Here is a 26,498-nt window from a genome sequence, read left to right on the forward strand (position 1 = left end):
GCAGGCCCCGGCTCCGTCCTAACCACCTCCTCCAGAATTATTTCTGGTTCATTCCTTTTCTTATAAATCCTATTCACAAAATTTTAACTTTCAGACATCCATTCAGGATTAGCTCGCACGTGTATCCCACACTATTCTTTCTAGCTCTGTAGGATGCAGGTCTGACCGTTTTCAACATCCCGCTCCCCCCCTGTGATAGGGGAGGCACCTCCCTGTTAAACCAGCATCAGGGGAGCTTTGGGAATGCAGACTGCTGGTCTGAGAACATTCTGCTAAATGGGAGGAGGCCTGAAAACAGCTCATTATCCATCAAAGAAATCATGTTCCAACTGATATACTTGTTCTCAGCAAGCTCGGTCCTCCACAGCAAGGCTGCTAATTGGATAAAAAGGCCTCAGAGCCTTTTGCGGGCCAGGATAAGAGATGAAAATGCACTTTATGGGGCTTTCTCTGATATAATCACCAGCTGAAGGGACGGCAAGGAGGTTAACAAGCTCATTACAAGCTCCGCGCCTGTGATCTCCGCACACACCCCCATGGCAGCCATAGGGTGAGGTGCCCCGAGAGGTCAGGCTGGGCCTCGGTGGCAGCCCCACTGTTCCCCATCTGCCCCCACCGGAAGGCAGCAGCTGGCGTCCCCATCACCAGCTGCTGGGTCCCCTGGAACATAAGCCAGGAGTGGGCTCAAACATGTCGCTGGGCTAACAACTAGTGTTTTCTTCATCTGGCCATGGAGAGAGGGGTGCCAGAGTCAGATGCGGATAATCCTGTTTGTCAACCTCATTTTCCCAGCTGTTCCGCTCTGCTTTCAGAATCACTGCCCTGCTTGTGATTTTGCAAAGGGCCTGGGCCAGGTCTGGGTCAGGGACCGCTTGTCCGACTCCATGGCTCTACCCACAGAGGTTGCACGTGGCACGCAGACCAAAGCCCCTGTATGGGAGACGCTGGCCATTCCTGGGAATAGCACTGTCCTGCTCTAGAATTTCACCTCTTTCCTCCGAGTGCGGGTCTGTTTTACCAGTGACCGCCCTGTGGTGACACACGCGGATATTTCTGGAGCCGGGCGCAGAGCTCCTGGATGACTCCTTAAAGCACTCTAGGTAAGGGGGGCATCAAGGAAGACTCCACAGAGAATACAGGGTCAACAGTTCTCCTTTTGGTACAAGGCGGTGACTGACAGAGGGCACCTGAAGAGGTCGGAGGGATGGGGTGACTGAGGACAGGAAGTCAATGTCAGCCTATCCTAACCCCATTTTATTTGAGGCTCTGCGACCAATGTTCCTTTAAGAGACGAAAAATAAGTTCTACTGAGTTCTACTCACACCATGGTAAATTGAAGCCTCACCCCTATTAGAATCCTGTAATGTGTGATTCTGGCCACCACTCACATTCAAGGCCAGAAAACATCTGCCATTGGATCCACGTAAGCGTTCCCCCCACTGAGGGAGCTCTGCAGGTTGGGTGAAAATTACACAAATTTGAAATTCAAATCCTGGGTTTCTCACTGAAGGCATTGCTTGCTTGACCTGTGAGATGCATTCCCCACAAGTTCCGGGCAAATCAAATTTCTGTAAGTCAAGCCATATTTCAAATTCATGAGGGGGACCCTCTATAAAACAAAGAATTATGCCTGAATTAACCAGTTCTGTAAATCTTAATTTTCATTCCCTTGATTTAGTTAAAGGGATGCAGCTGTGACCAGGATCAGAGACATGGAAACCCGGACTGGAAACAGAGATGTCAACAGGGAGAGTTAACCTGGACCCCAAACCCTTAGCATGATGTCCGGAATTCAACTAAGTCAAAGGAAAACTCTTCTTTTTTTTTTTTTTTTAATTTTATTTATTTATTTGAGAGAGAGAGAGACAAAGTGAGCACAAGCCAGGGAGAGAGGTAGAGGGAGAAGCAGACTCCCCACTCAGCAGGGAGCCCGAGGCAGGACTTGATCCCAGGACCCTGGGATCATGACCTGAGCTGAAAGCAGATGCTGAACCGACTGAGCCACCTGGGTACCCAAAGGAAAACTCTTCTAAAAGAAAAAGGAACTGCTGCCCCTGCTGAAATGATAAAGCTTGTGGGGCAGAGAAGACTTCAGAGCATACCCACTATTGATACCATAATTATGTAAGGAGGCTTAGAGATCTTTGCTCAGAAAGAGACTTTGATCGGAGGGGAAGGGATTAGAAAAGCCATGAGATTACAGGTTTCTTGAGGTATAAAGGGATGAGATGGCACAAAAGGGGGGGGGGGGGGAATTGGGACAGAGGTGAGCTGACGAGGTCAGCAAAGGCCAACAGTCAACTCACCGATCTGACCCAGGGTTCAGATCTGACCCGAGTCTATTTTGTGAAATGGGACTGCAGGTATGGGAAAGGGGAAGATTCATCCAGCGCTGGGCTGCTGTTAAGACCAACCCAACCAAAAGCACAATAAAACATGTGGGGACTGCTGCAGAAATAGTAAACATTTAACAAGAGTACAGGAGAGGTCAACAAGAAGCCCTCCAAATTCCTTGACATTTTCCCCCAGTGAGGTTCTGAGCCAAGTCCACTGTAACTCTCCTTCCTCACAGAAGCTATAAAACATGGTGGCCTAGGAGCCAAGAGAAGGCGCTGAAGGGAAGCTAAAGATGTGGTTTCTAATGGGCTGGACTTGGCGTGTCTAGAGTGTAAAATAGAACTAAAGAACATTCACTGTGCCCCTGTGGGTCCATTTCTCATGATGCCAAGTCAGGTTCAGAGGAATCTGTCCGGACTTGTCCTCGTTAGAACGCCTACATCTCTGAATCATCTGGCCCACGAATGCATTCTGAGTCCTGCTGTGATATAATTAAGGGATAATGTTTGCAGCAAGGAGTAGAAAGCGTTGTAAATGCCTCCCTGGGGTGATTAAATGCTGAGGAGAAGTTGAATAACTAGAGAATTCACTGGATGCAAGTTTATTCCAATGCCAGAAGCAGCTCTTCTTCCAATTATAGGATAGGGTTTCTAAAAAGATACAAACACAACATCCACAAGCAAACAATTTCATGCCTTCACCTCCCTCTTGCGAATGGGGAGCCGAAACCACTATCCTGCAAATCCGCACTCATCTGAGGGACGGGTGCTGAGCGTGCATTTAAGGACCGAGAAAAGACACTGAAGAGCTGCTTCAGAATGGGAAACACGCGGAAGGGACTCGAGCACGGAAGGAAAAGGCCCATTCCTACTGAGTGGATGACTGACTGTATTTCTCTCTGTGATTTTTGACCTCAACGAACTTACCCTCTCTGGGTCTCAATTTTGTGCATCTGGAGATGTGGGGGCGGGGATTGGGTGAGTTCTGAAGTCCTTTGCATTTCAGTTCCGCATTACGCGACCATCATACTGGGAAGTGTGAGTGAGGAGGGGGGGAATGAGCTCACTTCCGCCACTGGAAGGGCTGCAGGCTGGTACAGTTTTGGGAAAAAAGGGGCAGTATGAATAAAACTGAAAATGTGTATCCCTTGTGACCCAGCAATGTCATTCTTAGGCACGTTGCTTAGGGAGACTTTCACACATGTGCACAGAGACAAAGACAAAAATTCTCACGGCAATGTTTCTAAATGGCCCAAATGGGAAAGAAACATATATGTCTATCAACAGAAAAATAAGGAACGGATAAATAAAATATGGCCTCTTCACACAAAGGAATCCTATACAGCAGTTAAAAAGAATGACTAAGTGCTATCTGAATCTATGCTAGTATTTCCAAAACACAAGCTGTTAAGGACTTGGTTAAATTTGTGAAAATCTGAGTAATCATGCAGGATAATGAATGTAACTGAGCATGACCCATTGAAATAACAGAATTCATGGGGGCGCCCGGCTGGCTCAGGCAGTTGCAGCTGCCTTCGGCTCTGGTCATGATCCCAGGGTCCCAGGATTGAGCCCTGCATTGGGCTCCCTGCTCAGTGGGGAGCCTGCTTCTCCCTCTGCTCCTCAACCCGCTCTCATCCTCTCTGTCTCTCAAATAAATAAATAAAATCTTAAAAAAAAAAAAAGAATAGAATTCATGAACCCACAATAACCGAAGAAGAGAAATTACACTGTTGTATGAAAAGCGCAGTGTAACATAGAGTGTAAAGCTATTGATGTACATTTTAAATGAATATAAAAATAATACCATTCAGGGTTCACAGATACGTGTGTGTGTGTGTATGGGTGTGTCTCAAACCAGAGAAAATAGAAGAAAGGAACCATCCAATGTCCTGATAACCGTGATGTTTAGGAAGCAAGGTGGAAGTCTGACTGGAGATGGGGGATACAGGAGTCTTTAACGTAACCAGTACGAATGTATGCGTGTATGTGTATAAAATACAAGAAACGACAAACGTCATTTCTAGATGGTGGAGAAAAGGTACTTGTTATAACATTCTTCTCTGCAATTTAAAAAACCTTCTCAAAGGGCGTCTGGGTGGCTCATTCGGTTGACAGTCTGCTTTCAGCTCAGGTCGTGATCCTGGGGTCCTGGGATCGAGCCCTGTGTCAGGCTCCCTACTCAGCGGGGAGTTCCCTTCTCTCTCTGCCCCTTTACTCCACTCACGCTTTCTCTCTCAAATAAATAAAATATTTTTTAAAAATAAAAATAAAAAATCTACTCAAAATAAAAACGAAAATATGCGAGCAGCAATGCCTTTGGCAGATACGTGTGAACCAGCTCCCTCCCAGCCCCCCACGAAGAGCCACCAAGAAACCAAGGCAGCCTAACCTCTTAGGCCTTTACTGTCTAGCTCCGCTCTGCCCAATATGGTAGCCACCAGCCACTTGCAGCTACTTGAATTTAAAGTAAAATCAAGAAAGTTTAAATAAAATCAAAATTTCAATTCCTCCATTATTCTAGCCACAATTCAAATGCCGAACAGCCACATGTGGTTAGTGGCTATTGTATCGGGCAACACACATAATGAAGATTTCTGCCATTGCTGTAAATGTTATTGGACAGAGCTGGTCTTGAGCTAAACACTTTCTTTTAGACAATGAGAACAGTTTTGGTTATGTTGGTCTTTCCCTAATACATCCTTCTGCACATAGGAATACCAAGTCAATGACTAGGAAGATGATTTCGTTTCTGGAAGGAATATGTCCAATGTAATCCCGAATTCCAACTACGACTGAAGTAACACGTTCCGGTTAAATAAAATTAGATAAACCGATTTTTAGAAATTGATCTAACAATTAACCATAGTTATGTAAACATCATATTTCATTTTCCCCAAAATCAAGGCAGTAAGAAGACCAGTTGAAGGATAATGAGTGCATTGTCCAAACAAAACTCTAAATGTGGTTGCCACGGTTTCCCACGAGCCTTGGTTTCTTACCTATACACAGTATGAGGGACATAGACTTCCCGGATTGGAAATTCCAGAATCTCTTTGTGTGGACGTGTCCGGTTTTCAGGAAAAGGTTTTACTGGCAGCATTTCAGGAGTCAGAGAGCAATTGATGATCTCTGGAGCTGGAGAAATTTCCAGTCTGAGCAAGCCTAAAGAGGGAAAACGAGACTATTTCAGTAAAGATGTTGTCATGTGACATGGGAATCGAGAAAGACTGTTGTACCATATTTCTTTTCTGAAAGAAAGGATAAGTTGTGGGAGTATTAAGAGTTGCGGAATTCCTAGATAATTTTCTCTACTTGGAAAAAAATCATGTTTTGATAACTTTTGAGATTTAGTTTCTAGAAATTAAAGAGCAAGGAAGTGTACAATGAGTCAAAACGGATCTTTAAACTTCCTTCTAAAACTTTCACTCTATAATAGTACATAGTTAAGTAACTATTGGTGGTTTTCAAACTGGGTTCCCTGGTACCCCAGGGTGCTACAGAAGTGCCTCATGACCTATTAAGCTGATAATAGGAAAGATGCTCTCATCTTCTACCAAAGCACCTCGATTTCACTTTTCTTTTTATACTAAGAGTTCCATATAATATTTTATTTGATAAAAGGGGCTGCTCTGTTCAAACAATTATCTGGTTATCTAAAAAGCCTGTCTAAAGCATGATGCTCCTTTAATAGAAATAGAAAAATATTAACAAGTTTTCCAAAAAAAGTAGACCAATTCACACTCTAACCTCCTGAGCAAAATCCCATATTTCACTTAGTAAACATTATTTTAGAAATTGTAGCATTAGACAAATAATTTGTCTACTCCTAAGCGGCTTTGGCACAGCTAGAAAGGAAAAGACAAGCCATCCACACCTGGAATTGACTTGACTCTTCTCTGTAAGGATGAAGATCTTTTGTAGTCAGCCAAAAACTTGAATAGGTCTTCATCACTGAGGCGATCCCCCTCCTGCGAAAAGAGAAGTCAGGGTTAGTGCGGATATACCACTAGCTCTGGGGGTGGGGGCCATGATTTCCAGGAAGACTTTGATCCTTAAGTTTTATTCTAACATGGTTTTCATAGGAATAAGGATCATAGCCACTGCCAAAATAATTTATTTCAACCTCTTGTCAAGTATTCCTTCCCAGACACATACAACAGTGGAATAGAATAGAAAACCCAGAAATAAACCCATAATTACATGGTCAATAAATCTTCAGCAAAGGAGGAATGAATATCCAATGGGACAAAGACACTCTCTTCAACAAATGGTATTGGGAAAACTGGACAGCTCCATGCAAAAGAATGAAACTGGACCACTTCCTTACACCATACACAAAAATAAACTCAAAATGGATTAAATGCAAGACTTGAAACCATAAAAATCTTTGAAGAAAGCACAGGCAGTAATTTCACTGACATTGGCTGTAGCAACATCCTTCTAGATATGCTCCTGAGGCAAACTATTGGACTACATCAAAATGAAAAACTTCTGCTCAGTGAAGGAAACAATCTACAAAACTAAAAGACAATCTATACTGAATGGGAGATCTTTGCAAATGACATATCTGATAAAGGTTAATATCCAGAATACATAAAGAATATATAAAACTCCACACCGAAACAACAAATAGTCTAATTTAAAAATGGGCAAAAGACATGAATAGATATTTTTCCAAAGAAGACATCCAAACAAAGGTGCTCAACGTCACTCATCGTCAGGGAAATGCAAATCAAAACCACAATGAGATGTCAGCTCTTACTGGTCAGAATGGCTAAAATCAAAAACACAAGAAACAACAAGTGTTGGCAAGAATGTGGGGAAAAAAGGATCACTTGTGCACTGTTGGTGGGAATGCAAACTGGTACAGCCACTGTGGAAAACAGTATGGAGGTTCCTCAAAAAAGTTAAAAATAGAACTACCCTACGACCCAGCATTGGAACTACTGGGTATTTACCCAAAGGATATGAAAACAGTAATTTAAAGACTTACATGCACTCCTACATGTACAACAGCATAATTTACAATACCCAAATTAGGGAAGCAATTCAAGTGTCTATCAAAAGATGAGTAGATAAAGAAGATGTGCTATATATCTACAATGGAATAGTACTCAACCATAAAAAAGAATGAAATCTTGCCATTTGCAATGACATGGATGGAGCCAGAGAGTATCATGCTAAGCGAAATAAGTCAGTCAGAGAAAGACAAATACCCTATAATTTCACTCATATGTGGAATTTGAGAAACAAGACAAATGAACGTAAGGGTAAGAAAAGAGAGGCAAACCAACAGATTGTTCACTATAGAGAACAAACGGATGGCTACCAGAGGGGCGGTGGGTGGGGGATGGGTGAAATGGGTGATGGAAATTAAGTAGCACACTTACTGTGAGGAAAGCAAATAAATAAATAAAACAAAATAAAAGACTGCTCCATGAATAGCTGAAAAGAAGGTGCACCCATTCTTTTCAGGATAGAGATTTTAGGCATCAACTTGATAGGACACATCGGTTATGTTATGTAGTTCTTCTGTATCCTGACTTTGATTCTCTATGCTTGTTTCTTTGTTGGTAAAACGGGATAGTAATAGAACCCGCCTCAAAGGATTACTTAGAGGAACACATGAGTATACTTAATAGTACAGGCATTCAGAAGAGTGCTTCTCGGGGCGCCTGGGTGGCACAGCGGTTAAGCGTCTGCCTTCAACTCAGGGCGTGATCCTGGCATTATAGGATCGAGCCCCACATCAGGCTCCTCTGCTATGAGCCTGCTTCTTCCTCTCCCACTCCCCCTGCTTGTGTTCCCTCTCCAGCTGGCTGTCTCTATCTCTGTCGAATAAATAAAATAAAATAAAATAAAAAAGAATTAAAGAAGAGTGCTTCTCGGTCTGAGTGTTTGATAAATGTTACCATTTTGTGGGTTGACTTGTCCATTTGGTCTGTCACAGGCTAAGCCAGACAATTAAAAATTTGCTTCTAGGGACATTGCAGGGACAAGAAACAAAAGACTGACCATAAATCTGCAATTAGATCAGATGACTGAGTGAAAATGCATATAATAAAATAAAGACGCCTTTTACAAGAAAAAAACATTCCCTCTCTACCATTCCCAACTTACTGTCCCCCAGCCTCTCAACAATCCTTCTACTACATTCTAAGGAAGCCTGTTTGACCAGTACAAATCTAGGCCAAAAGTTTCTCGCCCTGGAACTTAAATCCACCAATGCTTGTTTTACGCTCCGGCACAATACAGAATAAGGTCACTTCCTTCTTCAAACATTTGAAGAAAGAGAAAGCATCTTTCTGTCTTTTTCCTATCCTCATTTTCTTCCCATTTGTCTTGATCAAGAAGGCTAAGCACAAGTACTACTCTCCAGGTGCCTGCGTGGGACAGGTACTCTGCCAAGGATTCAAGGGCAAGAGCTCTACTCCAATAGCTCAGGAAGGTAGGTAGCTAGGTAGCTAGGTAGTAGGAGGCAGGTATATCTCATTCCCATGTACAGATAAGAAAAGTCAGTTCAGTACTTTGCAGCCCCCCAACAAGGTAGTACAATAGAAAGGGCTATATCCTAAATAGAAACTCTTTAGTCCCATGCTACTTCTGTCATATGGCATGGCACACCTCCCACCCCCAGCATCCCTTTTGCATTTGGGATTGTTAAGAAGCCCCTGAAATGCTTCATGAAGACTGCTTGAGCAATAGAAAATCTTCCAAAGCACAATCAAACCAAGTCTAAGTTAAATTTGTTCGTAGTAAAATATACATAATACGGACAGCACCATAGTAACCATTTTTGAGTGTACAGTTACTAGCATTAAGCACACGGACGGTGTTGTGCAACCAACCTCTGGAACATCTTCCAGAACTGAAACTACATCTATTAAACAACAACTCCCCATTTCTCTCTTCCTCCAGCCTCTGGCACCCATCAGTCTACTTTCTGTCTCTATGAAGTTGATTACTCTAAGAAGTTCTCTGATTTTTAAATAACCTCAATGTCTACTGAACTAATAAAGAGAACAGTCTGCAATGGTCACCCTCTATGAGCAAGTGAATATGGCAGAAACCTGGAAAGCCTACAGATGAAACAGGGGAACAGCTGGGCCAGAAAACCCCAAGATCAAGGGGAAAGGGATGTTTCAGCCAGACGGTTTTAATAGCCCAATAAATGAACTGACCATGATCATTCAAATAGGAGACTGCATTAGTGGGAACAAATCCTTTTGTCAATGAAACGAGCCAACACTCATTTGAACTTGCTATATCCCAGGCACTGTGAGAAGAGCTTTACACACCTCATGCCTTCTAACACTCCCAACTCCCCACAAAGCAAACACCATCACTCCTGTTCTGCAGATAATGAAACTGAGGCTTGATGAGGTTAACTAACTTGCTCCCTTAATCATTACACATACTTCCCCTTTGGGCTCCAACACCCACGCCATTCAGGGGAGAAATTCAGACACGCTGGAATGGGAAGAGATACCTGCTTGAAAAAGCTGTTAACAGTCATGGTGGTGGTCTTGTAGTTGGATCCAACTCCATTTTCCTCCAAGGAGAGAGCTCTTTCAGAAAGCCTTCTAGATTGGGACAGAGTTCTCCGCTCACCCACAGAGCTTCTCCCTGGAAGGAAAACAACTGTCATTTGAAAGCATGCCTTTCCATGCGAATACACAGCAGTCATGAAATTATAATATAAAAGACATTTATCATAGAAAAGACTTTATCATATAAAAGACAGGTTTTAAAAAAGGTATTATTGAAGCACAGTTGACACAGTGTTATCTTCGTTTCACTGTATATATAAAAGAGAAGTTCACAGTCATGAAAGGAGAACATTGAACGTGGCCATCCTTGGTTTGGATGAAAATTTCCCTCCACTGGCCTTACCTTTCTCAGTCCCCCTATTGGAGCCCCTAGTCCTCCTCTGACCAGAGTAGAGAAGCCGTGAACAGCCGCAGTCCCCTCCCACATGGAGATCGGGGTAGGCGACCCAGCAGGGTTCAGAACTGGAGCCCGAACTGGGTCTGCAGAGAAGCTTTATTTAGCCAACAGGGTCTGCTTTTGTTTTATTTTTACATTTGCACCCCACTGGGAGAGGTCTGTAGTCGAATGCCCCTGCAGGCATTTGTACTGTGACCCAAACAGGCTAGGGTTAGCCTGTGTACATTCGGAATCTGAGCGTTCTTCTGCTCTCCCTGTAGGCACCAGGCAGCAGAACAGGGTTCCTTGGCTGACCTGTCCAACAGGGATTAGAACCCTGAGTCACACCCACACCCGGGCTGGAACCCCGACACTCTGCTTAGTTATTTGTTATCCCCTTTTGAAAGGATTGAGGTGGGGACCTTGTTGCTTTTATACTGCAGAATGCAGGGGTTCCACTGTGAATGGCCAAATTGCCTAGAACTCTAATGTTGCCAAGCCCACTCTTTGAATATTCTCTTATCCTTAATTCTTGCCGTGATGCTGAATGGGAACTTCTTGCTGTCACCGCCCACCTAAACTTGCCATACTGCCCCAGTATAATACACTGCATTTTCTGGTTGCTTCTTAAGAAGCAGCCTCTATAGTCAGGTTAATTGATCCTTGACCTGGAGATTACCCTATGGCTGAATTACCTAGTTTATGGAGCCCTCTACAATCTGTGCATAATTCTTTTTTTTTTTTTTAAAGATTTTATTTATTTATTTGACAGAGATAGAGACAGCCAGCCAGAGAGGGAACACAAGCAGGGGGAGTGGGAGAGGAAGAAGCAGGCTCCCAGCGGAAGAGCCTGATGTGGGGCTCGATCCCAGAACGCTGGGATCACGCCCTGAGCCGAAGGCAGACGCTTAACAACTGCGCCACCCAGGCGCCCCTGTGCATAATTCTTTTCAAGTAAGGCTACTTGGGTCTACATAGAAGTTGGCATGAAAAAAAAAAAAAAACCCACATTATGGTGTGAAGGTCAGGATGCACTCAAGTGAGGTTTGTTTTTGGTAAATCAGAAATAACCCAGCGGTTCTGACTGGTAATTACACAACAGTAATCCCAGGAGGGCATGCAGCAATGACATAATACCTTTCCCTCCAGTCCCCCTTAGAGGCGGCATTTGGGAAAAGGCAGGTGTGGGAACACGAAAGGAACATGAACAGCCTCACATATTTCTGGATACAAAGACACTCAGCACAGCAGACACTCTACCACAGGTGGGGTGGGTCGACTCGAGAACTCTGAACCCTCTTGAACATTTCCGTACCCGAACTGTTCAGGAAATTAATGACTCAGATCCAGGGTGAGGTGATGAAAAGGAGAAATATGCTAAATAAGTTAGGACAGTAACTAAATATTCTTCTGGCATCCACTTTTTCATTGCACTTGGCAAAAAAAAAAATTTTTTTTTGAAGGGACTGGAAATTTTGCTGAGAAACCTGCGTTTTGCTTTTTGAAGGCTTCCTGAGAGTGGCTTTTCTTACGTTTAGGAGCCAACCATGGTGGCATCATTTAACCCACTAGAGATAGTTACTGTATTTTGTTACTTCAAAATTTTTACTTTGAAAAAGAGGCAGCCACTGAAAATTAACTTTTGAAAGTGTCAAAGCACCCAGAAAATTCCAACCAAAAGTCTTACTATAAGAGTATATTTAAGCTCCACAAATGTTCATGATAATTGTTTTGGGATCACTGTCCAATCAAGCATTTGTAAGTCAGTCATCATAGTGTTTCATCCTATTTATCTTCTATGTTCCCACTCTCCACACCTTATTGCATCCTGAGCCCCCATTAATAAGCAGCTGACCTTAAAGTTAGTACACTGGGGACCCTCCCCTTCCCACCGCAGTTGAAATCTTACCAACCATGGACTCCACATCGGTTACCTCCCTCTCCAGGGTGGAGACATTGAAGAAACTTGTTAAGCTTATGGGAGCCCAGGCAAAAGGCATCCGGTATTTCCCCAAACGCTGGCAGAAGGATTCAGCTTGAAGTTTTAGTTTTTCAATCTTTTCTTTACTCTAGAGGAAAGTGAAAAGACACAAGCAGAAATGAACCATATGGCACCAGCACCAAGTCAACGGTGTCTGCCATGCCATCTTCAAAATCCCTACCCTACTAATTAAAAAGAGTGAATGGGCAGGAGAATGATACAACTCAGGATAGAATTCTAGCTGACGAGAGAAAACAGATCAGAAATGGAAGAGTTTAAAGAAAGTCAACATTCAATTATTAAATATACCTTCAGCTAAAAATAAAAAAGGTCCAAGTCTTGTTATACCAGCCAACCAACAAGTGATTTTAGGGGCTAGCTACAAGACTTGGATTTGCATGACAAAATTTTGGAATGAAACATTTTATATATTATCTACCAATCTTTCAAGAGAGCCTAGTTCTCAAAACTTGCCCTGGGAAACTCTAGAAAAATCTATCAAGGTTTTTAACCACTTCCTTATTAGGTTGACAACACTTCCAGAGTGTTCTTCCTAAGTTCAGAAGAGAAGGCAGGTTTTTAAAATACAAGTGTCTTGAGTTCAAGAAATCTTATTTGAAATTTATAAGTCTGGAGTAGGATGCTGATTAGCCAATTCTTCTTCCAGAAAGGCCACGTTTTAAAAGTCACATTGGAAACCTTTGCAGTTGGGGGCTGAGAAAAGATGTCCTTTTCACAGGCTCAGTACCTATGCTAACCCAGTGAATTTATGAAGTACAGAAGTCTCAGCCTATTTCCAAATATCCACACCAGAAAAGAGATTTGGAAATTGGCTGGTACTGTTGAGAAAGCCCAGCAGAGGTCTGACACCATTTCGTTTCGTGAGGTCTCTGTGGCCTTCCCAACCTGGGTCAGAGCCTTGAAACCAAGACAACAGGATGTGGCTTTTGTCCTAGCCAAGTTTTTTTAGACACTGGTGTATATGTCATTTGTTGAATTCAAGAATTGATTTCTTTAAAAAGTTATCATCAATGACCAGCTTCCCTTTCTTCTTTTTTAAGACACAATTTATCAATGTCTCATATGGGGACATATATTATGGACACAATATGGACTTAACTATTTTCTGGAACTTCCGAAAAATATCTGCTTATTCTAAGATGTCACCATTTAGTGATAGCCAAAATATCATACCTTTCCACCATCACCTTCTTTGATAACCATGTATGGTTCTGCACAGTCTCCAATCTCTCCCTGCTGAAGGACTTTTTCAATCTACCAATAAAAATAATATTAAAACAAAACTCATGAATTATATCCAGATAATGGCATCGATGTAACCATCAACATGAGGTTTTGTGACAATATTTGATGACAGGGGAAGATGTTCATGCCATATATTTTTTATTTAAAAAATTAGGGTGAAAAAAATTAGCATGAAGAGTACTACACAGTTTTGTTAAAAAAAAAAAAGTCATAAAGGCAGATCCAAAGGACGACGGTAGGCACACAGCAAATGTTAATAGTTGTTATCTTTGTATGGTGAGATTATGTGCTATTTTTATCTTCTTCCTATTGCTTATGTGTAGTTTCTATTTTTAACCATAAACATGCATTATGCTTACAATAAAAAAATGCAATAAAAGTTATTTTATAAAACAGAACCCATGAGACATATGTAAGAAGTGGAAAGCTCATTTTCTTTATTATTGCTTACAATGTAAAAAAGAGATATGGCCTCTGTAAAAGTCAGGTTGGGGACTAAAACCTTCCACAAAGTGAATAAATGAACAGAATAAATTATCCGTAATTGTCTCCCTTGTATCTCCTATTAGGGCCAGTTCTCTGGATTTAACAGACATGGAAAGAAACTGAAAGGTGTGGAGAGGGGCAGCTTTTTACTTGGCTAACTGGCTGGAAATATAAGTTAATGCCACTCCTGTGGAGTATCTCCTTCCAGTTTGCTTCAGGTAAAGGATCTGGCTGGCCAGAAATGTGGCCAACCTGTTTACGAGAAAGGAAAGGACAGATTTGAAATTTCCCAATCCTCTGCTCCAAGGAAATGCAGCTTCCCTTGGAGGCTGAAGAGAAAACTAAGTGGAGTTAGGCCCATTAGGCTTTGTTGAGATTAGACATCCGTCGAGATGTTCCTTCCACATGACATCTTCCATCAGGTGCGCGTTCTCCACAGGCGCTATCGGATAGGCACAAAGTGTTTAAACCAGACACATCCCAGTGATGGAGGGCGTTAAGTGGCGTTCAGAGGAAGTGGCACAGAGCCGCTCACTGGGCATCTGTCTCAGGGAGACTGCGAGCAGGAAGTCTCTCTCTTCTCACAAAAGAAGTTTGAAATCCCTTCTTGGTGCACAGCAGGGAGACGAGGCTGGTCCCCGCTGAGGTGCCCCAGGAGGAGAACACAGACACGTGAGCTACAGATAGACAGGTCTGCAATCATTCACTTGGTCCTTCATTCAAAGAACACTGGCTGAGCACCTCTAGGTGACAGCTGCTGGGGGGGGCGGTGAACAAGACACACCCGGTTCTCAGTCCACTGAAGCTCATCGTCTGGAGCTTGCAGAGCAAACTGGAAGAAGTTAGTTTTCCCATGTAGTCGGTGGATAAAGAAGTGGTCTTTATTTCTTTTTTAAAGATTTTATTTATTTATTTGACACAGAGACAGCCAGTGAGAGAGACAGCCAGTGAGAGAGAGACAAGCAGGGGGAGTCGGAGAGGAAGAAGCAGGCTCCCAGCAGAGGAGTCTGATGTGGGGCTTGATCCCAGAATGCCGGGATCACTCCCTGAGCCGAAGGCAGACGCTTAATGACTGAGCCACCCAGGCGCCCCAAGAAGTGGTCTTTAAAATGAACTTTGAGCAGAGATAAAGGACTGGAGATCTTGAAGCAGCAAGGGGAAATGCCATGGCTTCAAGCATAGTACTGTGCAGTCTGGAACCCACAGGAGGGGGGTCTCCAGAATCGGAAAGTGGGAGACTCCAGATCTGACCAGACCGGCAGAGACTCTTCCCTTCCCCAATCGGACAAGGGAAACTCCAGGTACTTTGTGAGAAGGGCTGCAGGCTGCTGTGGGGGCTCCCTGTACGACCCCTTGTGTTTATGTGTAAAAGAAACCCGTGGCAGGCAGAGGAAAGGGATGTGTGGGAATTACCAGGGAATTTTTGTCGGATAAATAGGCTGTCCTCTATCCTCTTCAGGAGGGGCTGGTTCAGTGCCTCACATGCTTATTTTTAAAGTTCTACATTTCATCCTTATTCTCCATCCCTCAACAGAGGAGCAAAACCGTTAAGCCTGGATAATCCCTTAAAGCAATAGTATATACAATACTAAACTAGGAAACTCTACCTAACTACAGTGAAGATCCTGGTGTTCAGCCTGGGAATAAAAATAAGAAGGAACTCCTCCATACTGAACGGCATCCGCCTGCCTGTGCTAAATACGGCACATCATTTACTGTATCTTTAGAGAGAAGAAGCAACGAGGACGCCATTACAGTAAAGGAAAAGAAGTCCGAAGCAAACCGGGGACTGTCTTACTGAGCTTTAACTGTCTTCGCTATATCCAGACAATTGCCCGAAGTCTTGGTACCGCCAAATGAATGCATCTGTACTTTCGAGAACTCTGGAATATATTTAGTTAACAGGAACCTGTAGGAAGCCTCTGATACTTAGCACACTATGAGATTAACTAAAACAAAGTCATCCCCCAAGAAGCAGAGCCTGAAGTAAAACCTGGCTCTATGGGGCTAGTGTTGGCATCGTTGGGTTCTCAGGCTGAGAGAACTTGGACTCTAACTAGCTGCAGGGCTTGAAGCTAACTTTCCTATATGTCTAAGTGATACTGCAGTGAAAAGGATACACCTTCAGTCTGACAACAACAGATGTGTCTTTTTAGCAACACAACTTTAACTTTAATCCCTCCGAAAAGCTTACGTAGATTCTCCTCGAGCAACATGAACCTTTCAGAATCTTAAAATAGTGGAAAGGCAGCTACTTGCCATCTGTCAATTGACCTCTAAGCCAGTTAGGTTCTTTGCAATCTATAGGCTGCTCTCGCGGGATTATGGGGGAATCAACAGGATTCTGGAAGTAAAACACTGCGCTAACTAGAAAATGTTCCAAACCTGGAACTCTGGGTGGACGTGAAATCAAAACACCTGATTTTTTTTTTTTTTTTTTTTTTTTTTTTACAATTTTGGGGTAAACAGTCAATAAGACTAAATATTTGGCTTAAGGTAAGTGAAATACTCAACGTTCGTTGTTAACCTCTAACCAGTCATTCTGGTGTGCAGAGAAAGCCTCTGGTTTTCTTACATCCGCAAAGAGTACAGCCAAGAATGCAAAGCCCTTCTACTTGGAATTGTCCCACAGATTTTGAATCCACGTATAGTCATAGTCTGTGACATGGGGATATAATGGGAGAGTGAAATTTGGAAACCACAGCCCACACCTTAAATTGTCAGAGCCTGGACTTGGGAACATTTCTCTACAGATGTCTAGAAGAACGTGAACAGTATTAGGAAACTCCATCCAAGATTTCCTCCACAGCAGCCCTCAGAGCTGGACAGCTGAGGAACAGCTTGGTCAGGAATAAAGCCTGTAACGAGCCAGGCTTTCTTCTGTGATCATAACTGCCCATTGAGGGCAGTATTATAATCCCCACTTTACACATAAGGAAACTAAATCTCAGAAAGGTGAGTCACTCTAAATCCTAAAGCTACAAAGTTTCAAAGCCAAGATTTAAAACCAAGATTGTATGAGTCCAAAACCCAGAGCTGTGCTAGTGTCCCACACAGGATTTGCTTGGAAAGGAAAAGGGGCCAGTTGAAAAGGAAACGAAGCGAATCGCACAGAGAACATGTGGCTACGTTCTGACCTGTCTTTCACCCCACACATGCTCCAGGAATAACGCCACAAGCAGAGCGTCCAAATGCAGCATGTGCCAACCAGCTTGTGTTTAATTACCTTGACGACCAGATAGATGTCCGAGGATGGGTAGGTGACCGAGAAGACTGCGGATTTTGCCTGACTTGATGGAGCCACGGAGGGCGTGTGAGCACGCAGAAAGCCTTTGAACTGGTCAGAGTTCAGGTCACAGTGAAAATTTTCTGAGATCTGTAAACAAGGAGCAAGGCAAACAGTAAGCACACCTGCTGTTCCCCTGGTCTACACATGTCTAAAGCGCAAAAACAAAAACCCCACAAAGAAATGTCGCCAAAGGAAGAAGGGCCCTCATAGACATGGTTTATGACTCACGGTGGTGGAAAAATCTGATGCGCCTTTTGTCACAATTTCTAGATATTTAGGAGCTGTTTGAGAGATGTTTCTCGAAACATTTACCTTTTTATTATCCTATCCGTATTTCCTGAATACTAATGATGTGCTGGGCACTGCAGCGGAGGAAAAAAGCAACTGTGTCGCTAACTACAGTAGGAGCAAGATATAAGTGACCACACTCGTACAGAAGAACGCTGTGGAAGTTCCAGGGGGTGGGCGATCATGTCCACTGGGGGGCGGACAGGAATGCCGCTCACGGAGGAGGCACGTGACGTGGAGGGTCCCTGGAAGGGGACTGATGGGCAGAGCTGGAGGGTGATGCTTCACTGGGGAGAGAGTACAGCACAGAGAAACCAGAGAAGCATCTCAGAGTGTGCAAAGCCTAGAGTGGGCGTAGCCCACGGTGAGGACTCTAGCTTGACGCTCACCGGCTAAACCAGGAAGAAAGCAGCTGAGCTACACCCTTTAGAAAGCCAGGCAGGGAAGTTCAAGAGTGTGGTTTTAATGTCGCAGGTAGGGAGGCCCCATTAGAGATTGTGAGTAAGAGTACGCCAGGCCAAGCGCTCCCTGGCTCACCAGTGTGGTGTCAGAGAAGAGCCGCTGAGCAGCTCGGTCTCCCCTTCATCACTAAGAGTCGTGGCTGGGAAGTGGCCGTGCAGCAGACACGACATTTGCCAGCCTCCTTTGCAGGTGGAGTGAGCACGTGACTAGATTCTTTGAGGTGAACTGTGAGCACAGGGCACGTGTCACACAGCTGGTAACGACACGGATGGGGGTGAACGTGGTAGAACGTATAGAACTGTCAAGTCACTCCGTTGTCTACCCGAGACTAGTTATAAGACTGCGTGTTCCCTATACTTCAAACAAACAAGATGAAATACTTCCAGCCCTCCCCCACGCATCTTCTCCCTTTTTTGGGAGCTACAGTGACAGTGACAAGAGTGGCTTTGGGACGGCACAGACTGAAGACGGTGGAGCCTCTGCCAGTAGGGGTTCTAGAAGGATGGAGCAGCAGACCTCTGCTGAGCTAACCTCCCCCCACCCCAGATTGCTAAGAAACCAAGACAGAAACTTCTTTTTTAAGCCAGAAGTTCTGCAAATGTGGTCCCCTGGCCAGCGACTTCAGCATCACCTGGGAATCCGCTAGAAATGCAGATTCTCAGGCGCCCCAGACCTCCTGAGTCAGACGCTCTGAGGGGAGCCCAGCATCTGGGATGTAACAAGCCCGCTGGGGGATCTCTGACACCCACTCAGGTGGGAGTCTTACTGCCTTACACTCTGGAATTTAGGAGTTAACAGTTTTAGCAGTGAACCTCCCTCGCCGATGTCAATCTCAGGGCTCATGAATATTTATCCAAGAGATACACACTTCCTTAAATACGGAGTGGTTGTGGGTCAAAGGGGCAGAGTGTCCTTTGTGGCTGTGCTGTTTTTGTCCTCCTCTGGGGTACACGAAGTGACAAAACATTAAAACACTCCCGGAGAAGAGGCTTAGGTACTCAAAAGCTTTTTCATTAAAAGCGCACCACAGCTGGTGAGGTCTTCCCTTGATGGCAAATTAATCCTTTTCCTGCACAAGATGCCTTCCATCCGTGACGGGACCCTTGACAACACAAAAACTCCGCAATGGAGGTAACACGACACATATATCCGAGCTTGTTAAAAATGTATTTAAATTGCTTTGTTTGACATGTCATCGCTTGTGTTGCTATTTCTTTTCTCTCTCTCAATCCTAAACAGGCCACCAACTCCAGCAGGCTTTCCCTTTAAGGTTCTTCAAAGAACATAAATGACTAACATGTCCAGATCATTCCTGTAAAAATTGCAAAGGCAATAGAACTGGATGTGTCAAAGGTCATGTGCTTCCAAATCTGATGCATTTTTGCTGCATAGAAGTGAGATTTGAAAAACATGAACCCCCAAAATCATGAGCCCAAGGATGGGGTGTTCTCTGCTTCCTTACCTTTTTCCTTTCTTTAACATCGTAGAGGGCGATGCTGGCAAACAGGGGCTCAATTTCAATCTCAAACCTGTCAGAGAGAGGAAGAAAAAATAGAGTTTTAACTGAGGTAATTTTGAATTTGCTGAAAGTGTTGAGCTCTATAAACTGGTTAAAAATGTACATCATTTCCCAAAATATTTGGATAACTTCACGCAGATGAGAATCATACTGGGATATTAGTGGAGAAAGATGGGAGGTCGTGGAAAATTCCTAGTCACTGGAGATAGTAGCGGATGGCACTTTCTCCTAAAAAGCACTTGTTGGCGACATCGCAAGGGAGGGAGGGCAGAATGCTCCCCGTGGTGTGATCCAACATGGCCCTACTTATCATTGTCGATGTTGTGTTTTCTGATGGTAAAGCCTTTGTCTTAAGTAAAGGTTTTGTTCACAGTTTACCCTTTACTGCTAGGTAGGAATCCCTATTATTCAATTCTAAGGGACAAGGCTTTTCAGAGAGTTAAAAAAAAGTTCTGTTGCTATCACTTAGATTTATAGTGGAACCATTTATGTGGGCGAATGTCTGACCTTCCCTAATTCCTCTGCTAGGGGAGCTGCTGAGATGCGGGGGCAGGGAACACCGCCAATAAACACTGAGCTGTGGGGCCCAGTGAGAGCTAGAAACCTATCAGCCCTACTTGCTCATTCCCCTTGAAATGCTGGGTTTGATGAGACTGTGTATCCAAAGCATAATCCTTCCACATGTTATAGGGTAGGGGAAGCACAGATCCGCACATTCCAAGTTTCTCAGGCTAACAACCCATGATTTGGGATCCTGAGTGTACCAATAACCAGGCCCTGGACCACCATTACCTCAGAAATCATGTAAATTAGGCCAAATTTTGTTTTAAGGCATGTGTGAGAGGATGGCCTTATTGGTGGGTAACTGTCTAAAAAGAGGATTTCAAGATTTATTTATTTATTTGAGAGAGAGGGAATGAGTGGGAGAGGCAGAGGGAGAGAGACACTCAAGCAGACTCCTGAGCCCACAGCCCAATACGGGGCTTGATCTCATGACACCAAGATCATGACCTGAGCCAAAAAACAAAAGTCGGACGCTTAACCGACTGCGCCACCCAGGTGCCCCTAAACAGAGGACTTTTAAGAAGAGTATTTGGGTAGGGGGATGCACAGACAAAAAGGCAAGAACAGTCATATGGCACCTGTGGAGATAAGACAGATGGGGATGATGGCAGACTCAGGGCATGGAGTCAGACACACCTGGGCTCTGTCCCTCCTCCCACCACCAGTTCCTCTGGGATCTTAATCCAGTTATTTGGCTTTCCCAATTTCACTTACTTATCTGTAAAATGAGGAAGGGACTCTGGCTCTTCCCATCTCCCAGTGTTGCTGTAAGGATCGTGTGGGACAACAAGTGTGAACACACTCTAAGAACAGTGTCAAGGAACAGCATTGGCCCCAGAGCCAAAAGGTGGAAGCAACGCGAGCGTCCATCAAGGGATGAATGGACAAACAAAACATGGCAGATGCCTGCAATGGAATAGTATTCAGCCTGGAAAAGGAAGGACATTCTGACTCGGGCTCCAACATGAACCTTGAAGGCATTTTGCTAAGTGAAACAAACCAGTCACAAAAGGACACGTCTTGTAAAATTCTACTTCTATAAGGTACTTAGACAGGAGGTGATGGTGGTTACCAGGGGCTGGGGGAAGAAGGATAGGGATTATCGTTTAATGTGGACAAAGTTCCGGTGTTGGAAGGAAAGGGATCTGGAGGTGGGTGTTTGTGGCCGCGCTCCAGTGAGGGTGTATTTAATGCCACTGAGCTGTACATATGCTTGACAGTGGTGATGATGGCAAATGTGAGGTTACGTATATTTCACCACAAGAACACAACAGAGAGGATTTCTATGACTAGTCTATCATTAGGTAAGAGCACATCATTTGGGGGCTTTCCTGTGCTTCAGCTCACCAGCTATTGCCTGGCGTGGTCGGCCCGTGTTTGTGCATTCTGAGGTCTGAATATAGCTGTGATCTACTTAGGTAGGTACTGAGTATTAAGTACTCTGTGGTTCAGAGAAAGAAAGGGGAATTAACATTTGTCTCATACGTACAAATTGGGTTGTGTTAAGTGTTTAACACATGTTGATTCCTTTAACTTTACAACAATGGAGTGATGCAGATATTACCCCCATTTTTGAGGTTCAGAGAGATTAAGTAATTTGCTGAAAGCCACAAGGGCTCAGAGCCCAGCGTTTTCTGACCACAGAACCTGAGGTTTTTTTCCTACGGGTGTATCTCCAAGGGTAGTCCCCAGAAACTAGCATTTTGAGGCAAATCAGGATTTTATCAAAATGTAGGTTTCTTTGTTCCCCCTGAGATGGTGCAAGGTCTCCCCAAATCTGCATTTAAAACAAGCTCCCTGCAGGGGCACCTGGGCAGCTCTGTGAGTTAAGCATCAGCCTTCGCTCAGGTCCTGATCTCCGGGTCCTGGGATGGAGCCCTGCATCAGGCTTCCGCTCAGCCAGAAGTCAGCTTCTCTCTCTCTCCATCTCCCTCTCCCCACTCCCCCACTCATTTTCTCTCTCTCAAATAAATGAAATTTAAATCGATCAATCAATGTCTTTGAGTAAACTTGGTGATGCATACTAGTTTCACCAGCAAGAAGACTCCTCTGAGCTGAGGTTACTTTGCATTAAGATAGTATTAAATCTTACATTAAAAGATTTCCCCATATTAAATGCAAAAGAGAAAAATACTTTGTTGCCATCCTCTCTTTTTTTCCTGGTACTACAAACACTGCAGATTCACACCAGCCTGATTCTTTCTACATGCTTGAGGTTTACATGTTTCTCAAAAGCAAAAGAGTGACAGAGATCTCAACAGATTCTGAAAAATTCACTGGCTGAGAAAATCTATTGTGGTAGAAATAAAAATTCTGCATGTCCGTGTCAATGAGGAAATGGGGTCTTTAACATTACCATTATATTTTTACTATTTATATTTTAGACACTGTAGGTTTACTTTTAAGAACTTGCTTTTTTTTTTTTTTAAATCTGGTTTATTTAGAGTAGTCATAGCTGACAATCTCTTTCGTCCACAGCTCCTCTTGCTGGTGTATATTGATAGGGATACTATTTAAGACACTTGACTGGGCCAAGTGCACTGGGCAAACACCTCAATTCTCCCTGATTCCTGCTTTGGCAATGGGGAAAAACATCGCCAAAAAACGGACAATTTTCATTAAGAGAAATCCAAATGGCTCTGTTTGGTTTTTGTAATAATACATGTCTGTCTTAGTGGCCATGCTTTCCTACCTGTGAGAACTGCTGCTACCTATTGTTGGAAAGATCTAGAAGGCTTGGTGGCAAAGTGACATCATGAGGGAGAATTCCTCCAATCCCGAATAGCACAGTTACTGCACCTACGTGGGGCCTGATGTGCGTCCTGTGGGGGTGGGTGAGTGCCTCAGACAATAGGGTGGACTTCCTGAGCAATGCAGAGGAGACCAGCGGCCACTTCCACTCAGTCCCCCACTTCCGGGTTGGCTTGCAGGGGTGAGAGGCTGCCTTTTCTAGCCTAGACTTGACAGAGAGCTGGTTTATGAGCTGCTCATCTCCCCGTACAAGACAAAAGGCCCTCACTCCCCTCCCCCAGCTGGTAGAGCTGGCTAGGGGGAGGGGCTACCACATCAAGAGAGCCCCCACAACGGGGGGAGCAGCTCTGCCTGCTTGTGTTCTCAGGAGAGGATCTGCCCAAGCTATGCATTAGAATCACAGACGTTTAGATCAGGCAGGAACACAGACCATCTGGTGGAAAAACACCATTTATCGGTAAGAACTAAAACACCCAGAGAAGCTCCCAGGCTTGAAATACAGCCTTGAATCCAGAATCCACATGCCCTAATTACAAACCAGGTGCTGCTTGAGGGGTCTGTGAACTGACTTCAAGAGATGGATGACCCTCCCAACAGGGTATGAAAAAATATTATGCTTATGTCCTGTTGCCTGGGTAGAGCATTACAGCTGCGCATTTTTGAGAGTCTGTGATTTGAAGTTGGAAGAATTCTCAAAAATAGCAGCCCGCAAGAGAGGCACGCAAACACTCCCGCCTGGGTATGCAAGACAATCTGTTCGTGGGCTGGAGGCAGCTACTCTAATTTATTTTGAATTTTTTAGTTCATACGTTTTAATTTCTCGTTTATGTATATTCGATAACATATGTAGTAGTTTGATCTGCATGTATAAAATTAATACACATATACAGAGGACATAGGACTTTTTCCTACTTTAAAAGCAAACAATTAAAAAAAACTTGGAGGTAATTGCTGAAAAGTAGACGTGGCAAACTGTTGGCCCACCAGGTGAATCCAGATGGCAGACATGCAGTTGTCGAACATTTAAAAAGGAAATGAGAAGGTACTTAACAAGTCAGGAAATCATGCAGAAAAATCGGAATTTCCAGCTTCTCTTGAAAAAGCAAAAACCAAAACCAAACAGACAGTTGGCCAAAATGGGCCTGTGTCCTTGGATGGCAAGAGCTGGCCCTCTCCAGCAGTGGGTACCCCCTTAAAATAGTTTGCTAGAGTCCATACTGCTCTCTGGTCCTCTGTGTGGTCTGCTGGCACTGAGACTGGGTTTTAGTTGCATTTAATGTTGTGTTTCAATAGTTAACAAACAAGTCTCTGGGGGAAAAAACCTAAAAGGTCTCATCTGTAGCATTTTCTGATTTCTATGTTATAAATATCCCACCACAGCCAACTTCAAGCTGCTGAACACAGAGCTGGGAAGAGAAAGGCACCATCAGCTCTCATGAATTAGTCAGTACACCATTCACTGCTTTTCAGGTTTTTTTTCCCCCTGCCCAACTTTCCCTGTTCCCTTTGTAAGTATGCTGTTCCACTCAGTTACCTTACACGACTAACTTCAGGGTGTGACTTGCCTGGGACTGTCCAAGGAGGGAACTGTCCAAGGCTTGGGAGAAACAGACTCTGGGTCTAGATGACTCCAAACACTGCTTCTCCCATCATGTCACAGCCACACACTGTTAGAACAGCGCCGGAAGACCCTTCCCATTCGAGCTCTGTCCACAGAGGCGCAGTTTCTATGTAAAAGGCAAGGTAAACCCCTGGGCAGTGGTTAATATGTTTGCTGAGACTTACTTCAGGGTCAGGACCTTGACCAGTATTCTGTTGCCCAGATGCTCCTTAGGACATTCTGGCACCGGACGTATTTCCACAGCATCCTCCTGTTATTAGCCACATAGTAAAGAAATCATGAGTAAGTTTCCAGGAGGGGTTCCGGCTGGAGTGAGTCTGGGGAAGGGAAGGCTGCTGCCCAGCGCTCAACCTGCATTTGCCTTACGTCTAATAGTGCGACAACACTTTGACTTTTATAAGAGAGTTTGTTATTCAATCCCAAGCTTCCGAGTCAACATTGACCGCAAACAATTTAAGACAAAGAGACAGAGGGAGGAAGGAAATGGGAACATGAATACGACTGAGTAACATCCACCAGATGGCATTGCAAACTCTTATTCCTATTGTTGGTATTGTTGGCTTCTCTTTCTTCTCTCTCTCTTTCTTTTCTTTCTTTTTTTTTTTTTTTTTTTTTGGCTGCTCTAAGCACACTTTCAGAATATTTCTCCTGCCAAGGTTTTACTAGTAAATAGTGAGTTTCAGAATTGAAGCCCGAGTCTGAATAGCTCACAGCAGGCTGTATATAAACCCTCAATATTTAAAATAGTCTTTCTCAGTTGACCGTTTTCTTAAACAGATTTGAGGTTGAATGTATAGGTTTCTACACATACGTGTCCAGCTAGAGCTTGCTGAAGTTCTAAGTACAGGAAACTTACTAATGACAAATTAGTAATGACTTAATAATGACAAATACATTTTTTTTTAACCACATTTGGGACTCTATTTTACCGCACTGGGACCCAAGACTTAAAGAGAAACATCAAGTCCCTAAGGTAACTTTTAACATTCAAACCTGAACTATCACAGGATCTTAATTATATTCACGTATGCAAAGATAACAATTCAAATCTCTGAAAGCTTTAATTCCTGCTCTTGTAGTAGACTAACTGAACACTGGTGGTCTGCAGCTCACAAGGGTCCGAAGAATAGAGTCATGTCTAATTATATTTTCCTGGGCTGTAAATGATGGGAGCTTCCCCCCAAATACCCCATCGCAATGGTAACATTTTTAGCAATAGCTGTAGAATCACCTTCCCTGTAACTCTGCACCTGGATTGGTGAAACAAAGTGGTAAACTCACGTCTACTCTAAGCCCTATTCTTCAAGGCCCAATCCTGCGTGTATCAGCTGGCCATCGTGTGCAGGGGAAGGGCTGATCTTGTCTCAGAGGACCCACTGCTTGATGCCCACACTGAGCTCAGCTCCCTCAGAGCAAGCTCAGATCACTTGTGATCAGAGCAGACACATCGAAAATGGAAGCCCCCCACCATTAGAGGAGAACCTCAATTTACATTCATGGGTTTCTAAGGCTACCTCTCCGGTCTGGATTTGAACCTTTGGGATCCTATGTTAGAAGCTTTTCATTGGGAAAATGTAAACATACACAAAAGTAGAGAGAAAAATGTAATGAACCACCTTTACCCATCATGTAAGTCTCAACGAGTTCCACTCATGGGCAACCTGGTTTCACCTATATTCCCACTTACTACCCCCCCCCCAACTCAATAGTGGACTGCTTGGCAGCCAAGCCCCAGACATCATATAACTTCATCTGTAAATCTCTAAAAGATAAAGGCTTTTAAAAATACACAGCTGTAGAGGCGCCTGGGTGGCTCAGTCGTTAGGCGTCTGCCTTCGGCTCAGGGCATGATCCCAGCATTCTGGGATCGAGCCCCACATCAGGCTCCTCCGCTATGAGCCTGCTTCTTCCTCTCCCACTCCCCCTGCTTGTGTTCCCTCTCTCGCTGGCTGTCTCTCTCTGTCAAATAAACAAAATCTTCAAAAAAAAAAAAAAAACACAGCTGT

At 43.9% G+C, this 26,498-nt stretch overlaps 1 protein-coding gene across 8 annotated transcripts in view; it reads right to left on the minus strand.

The window, feature by feature from the left end:
• DOCK8 (dedicator of cytokinesis 8) overlaps positions 1 to 26,498 on the minus strand; it is a 318,437-nt gene that overhangs the window by 203,395 nt on the left and 88,544 nt on the right. For all 8 annotated transcript variants that reach the window (XM_045772361.2, XM_087858754.1, XM_087858753.1 and 5 more), the window contains 8 exons: positions 24,657 to 24,742; positions 19,500 to 19,566; positions 17,225 to 17,374; positions 13,441 to 13,521; positions 12,175 to 12,334; positions 9,829 to 9,965; positions 6,214 to 6,307; positions 5,339 to 5,501 (listed from right to left, as the gene is read on the minus strand). In XM_045772361.2, coding sequence (XP_045628317.2) covers positions 5,339 to 5,501; positions 6,214 to 6,307; positions 9,829 to 9,965; positions 12,175 to 12,334; positions 13,441 to 13,521; positions 17,225 to 17,374; positions 19,500 to 19,566; positions 24,657 to 24,742 — 938 coding nt within the window. The remainder of the gene's footprint in view (positions 1 to 5,338; positions 5,502 to 6,213; positions 6,308 to 9,828; positions 9,966 to 12,174; positions 12,335 to 13,440; positions 13,522 to 17,224; positions 17,375 to 19,499; positions 19,567 to 24,656; positions 24,743 to 26,498) is intronic.

Source organism: Ursus americanus, chromosome 34, assembly GCF_024610735.1.
Source record: "Ursus americanus isolate L20-20 chromosome 34, mUrsAme1.1.p, whole genome shotgun sequence".
Taxonomy (NCBI): domain Eukaryota; kingdom Metazoa; phylum Chordata; class Mammalia; order Carnivora; family Ursidae; genus Ursus; species Ursus americanus.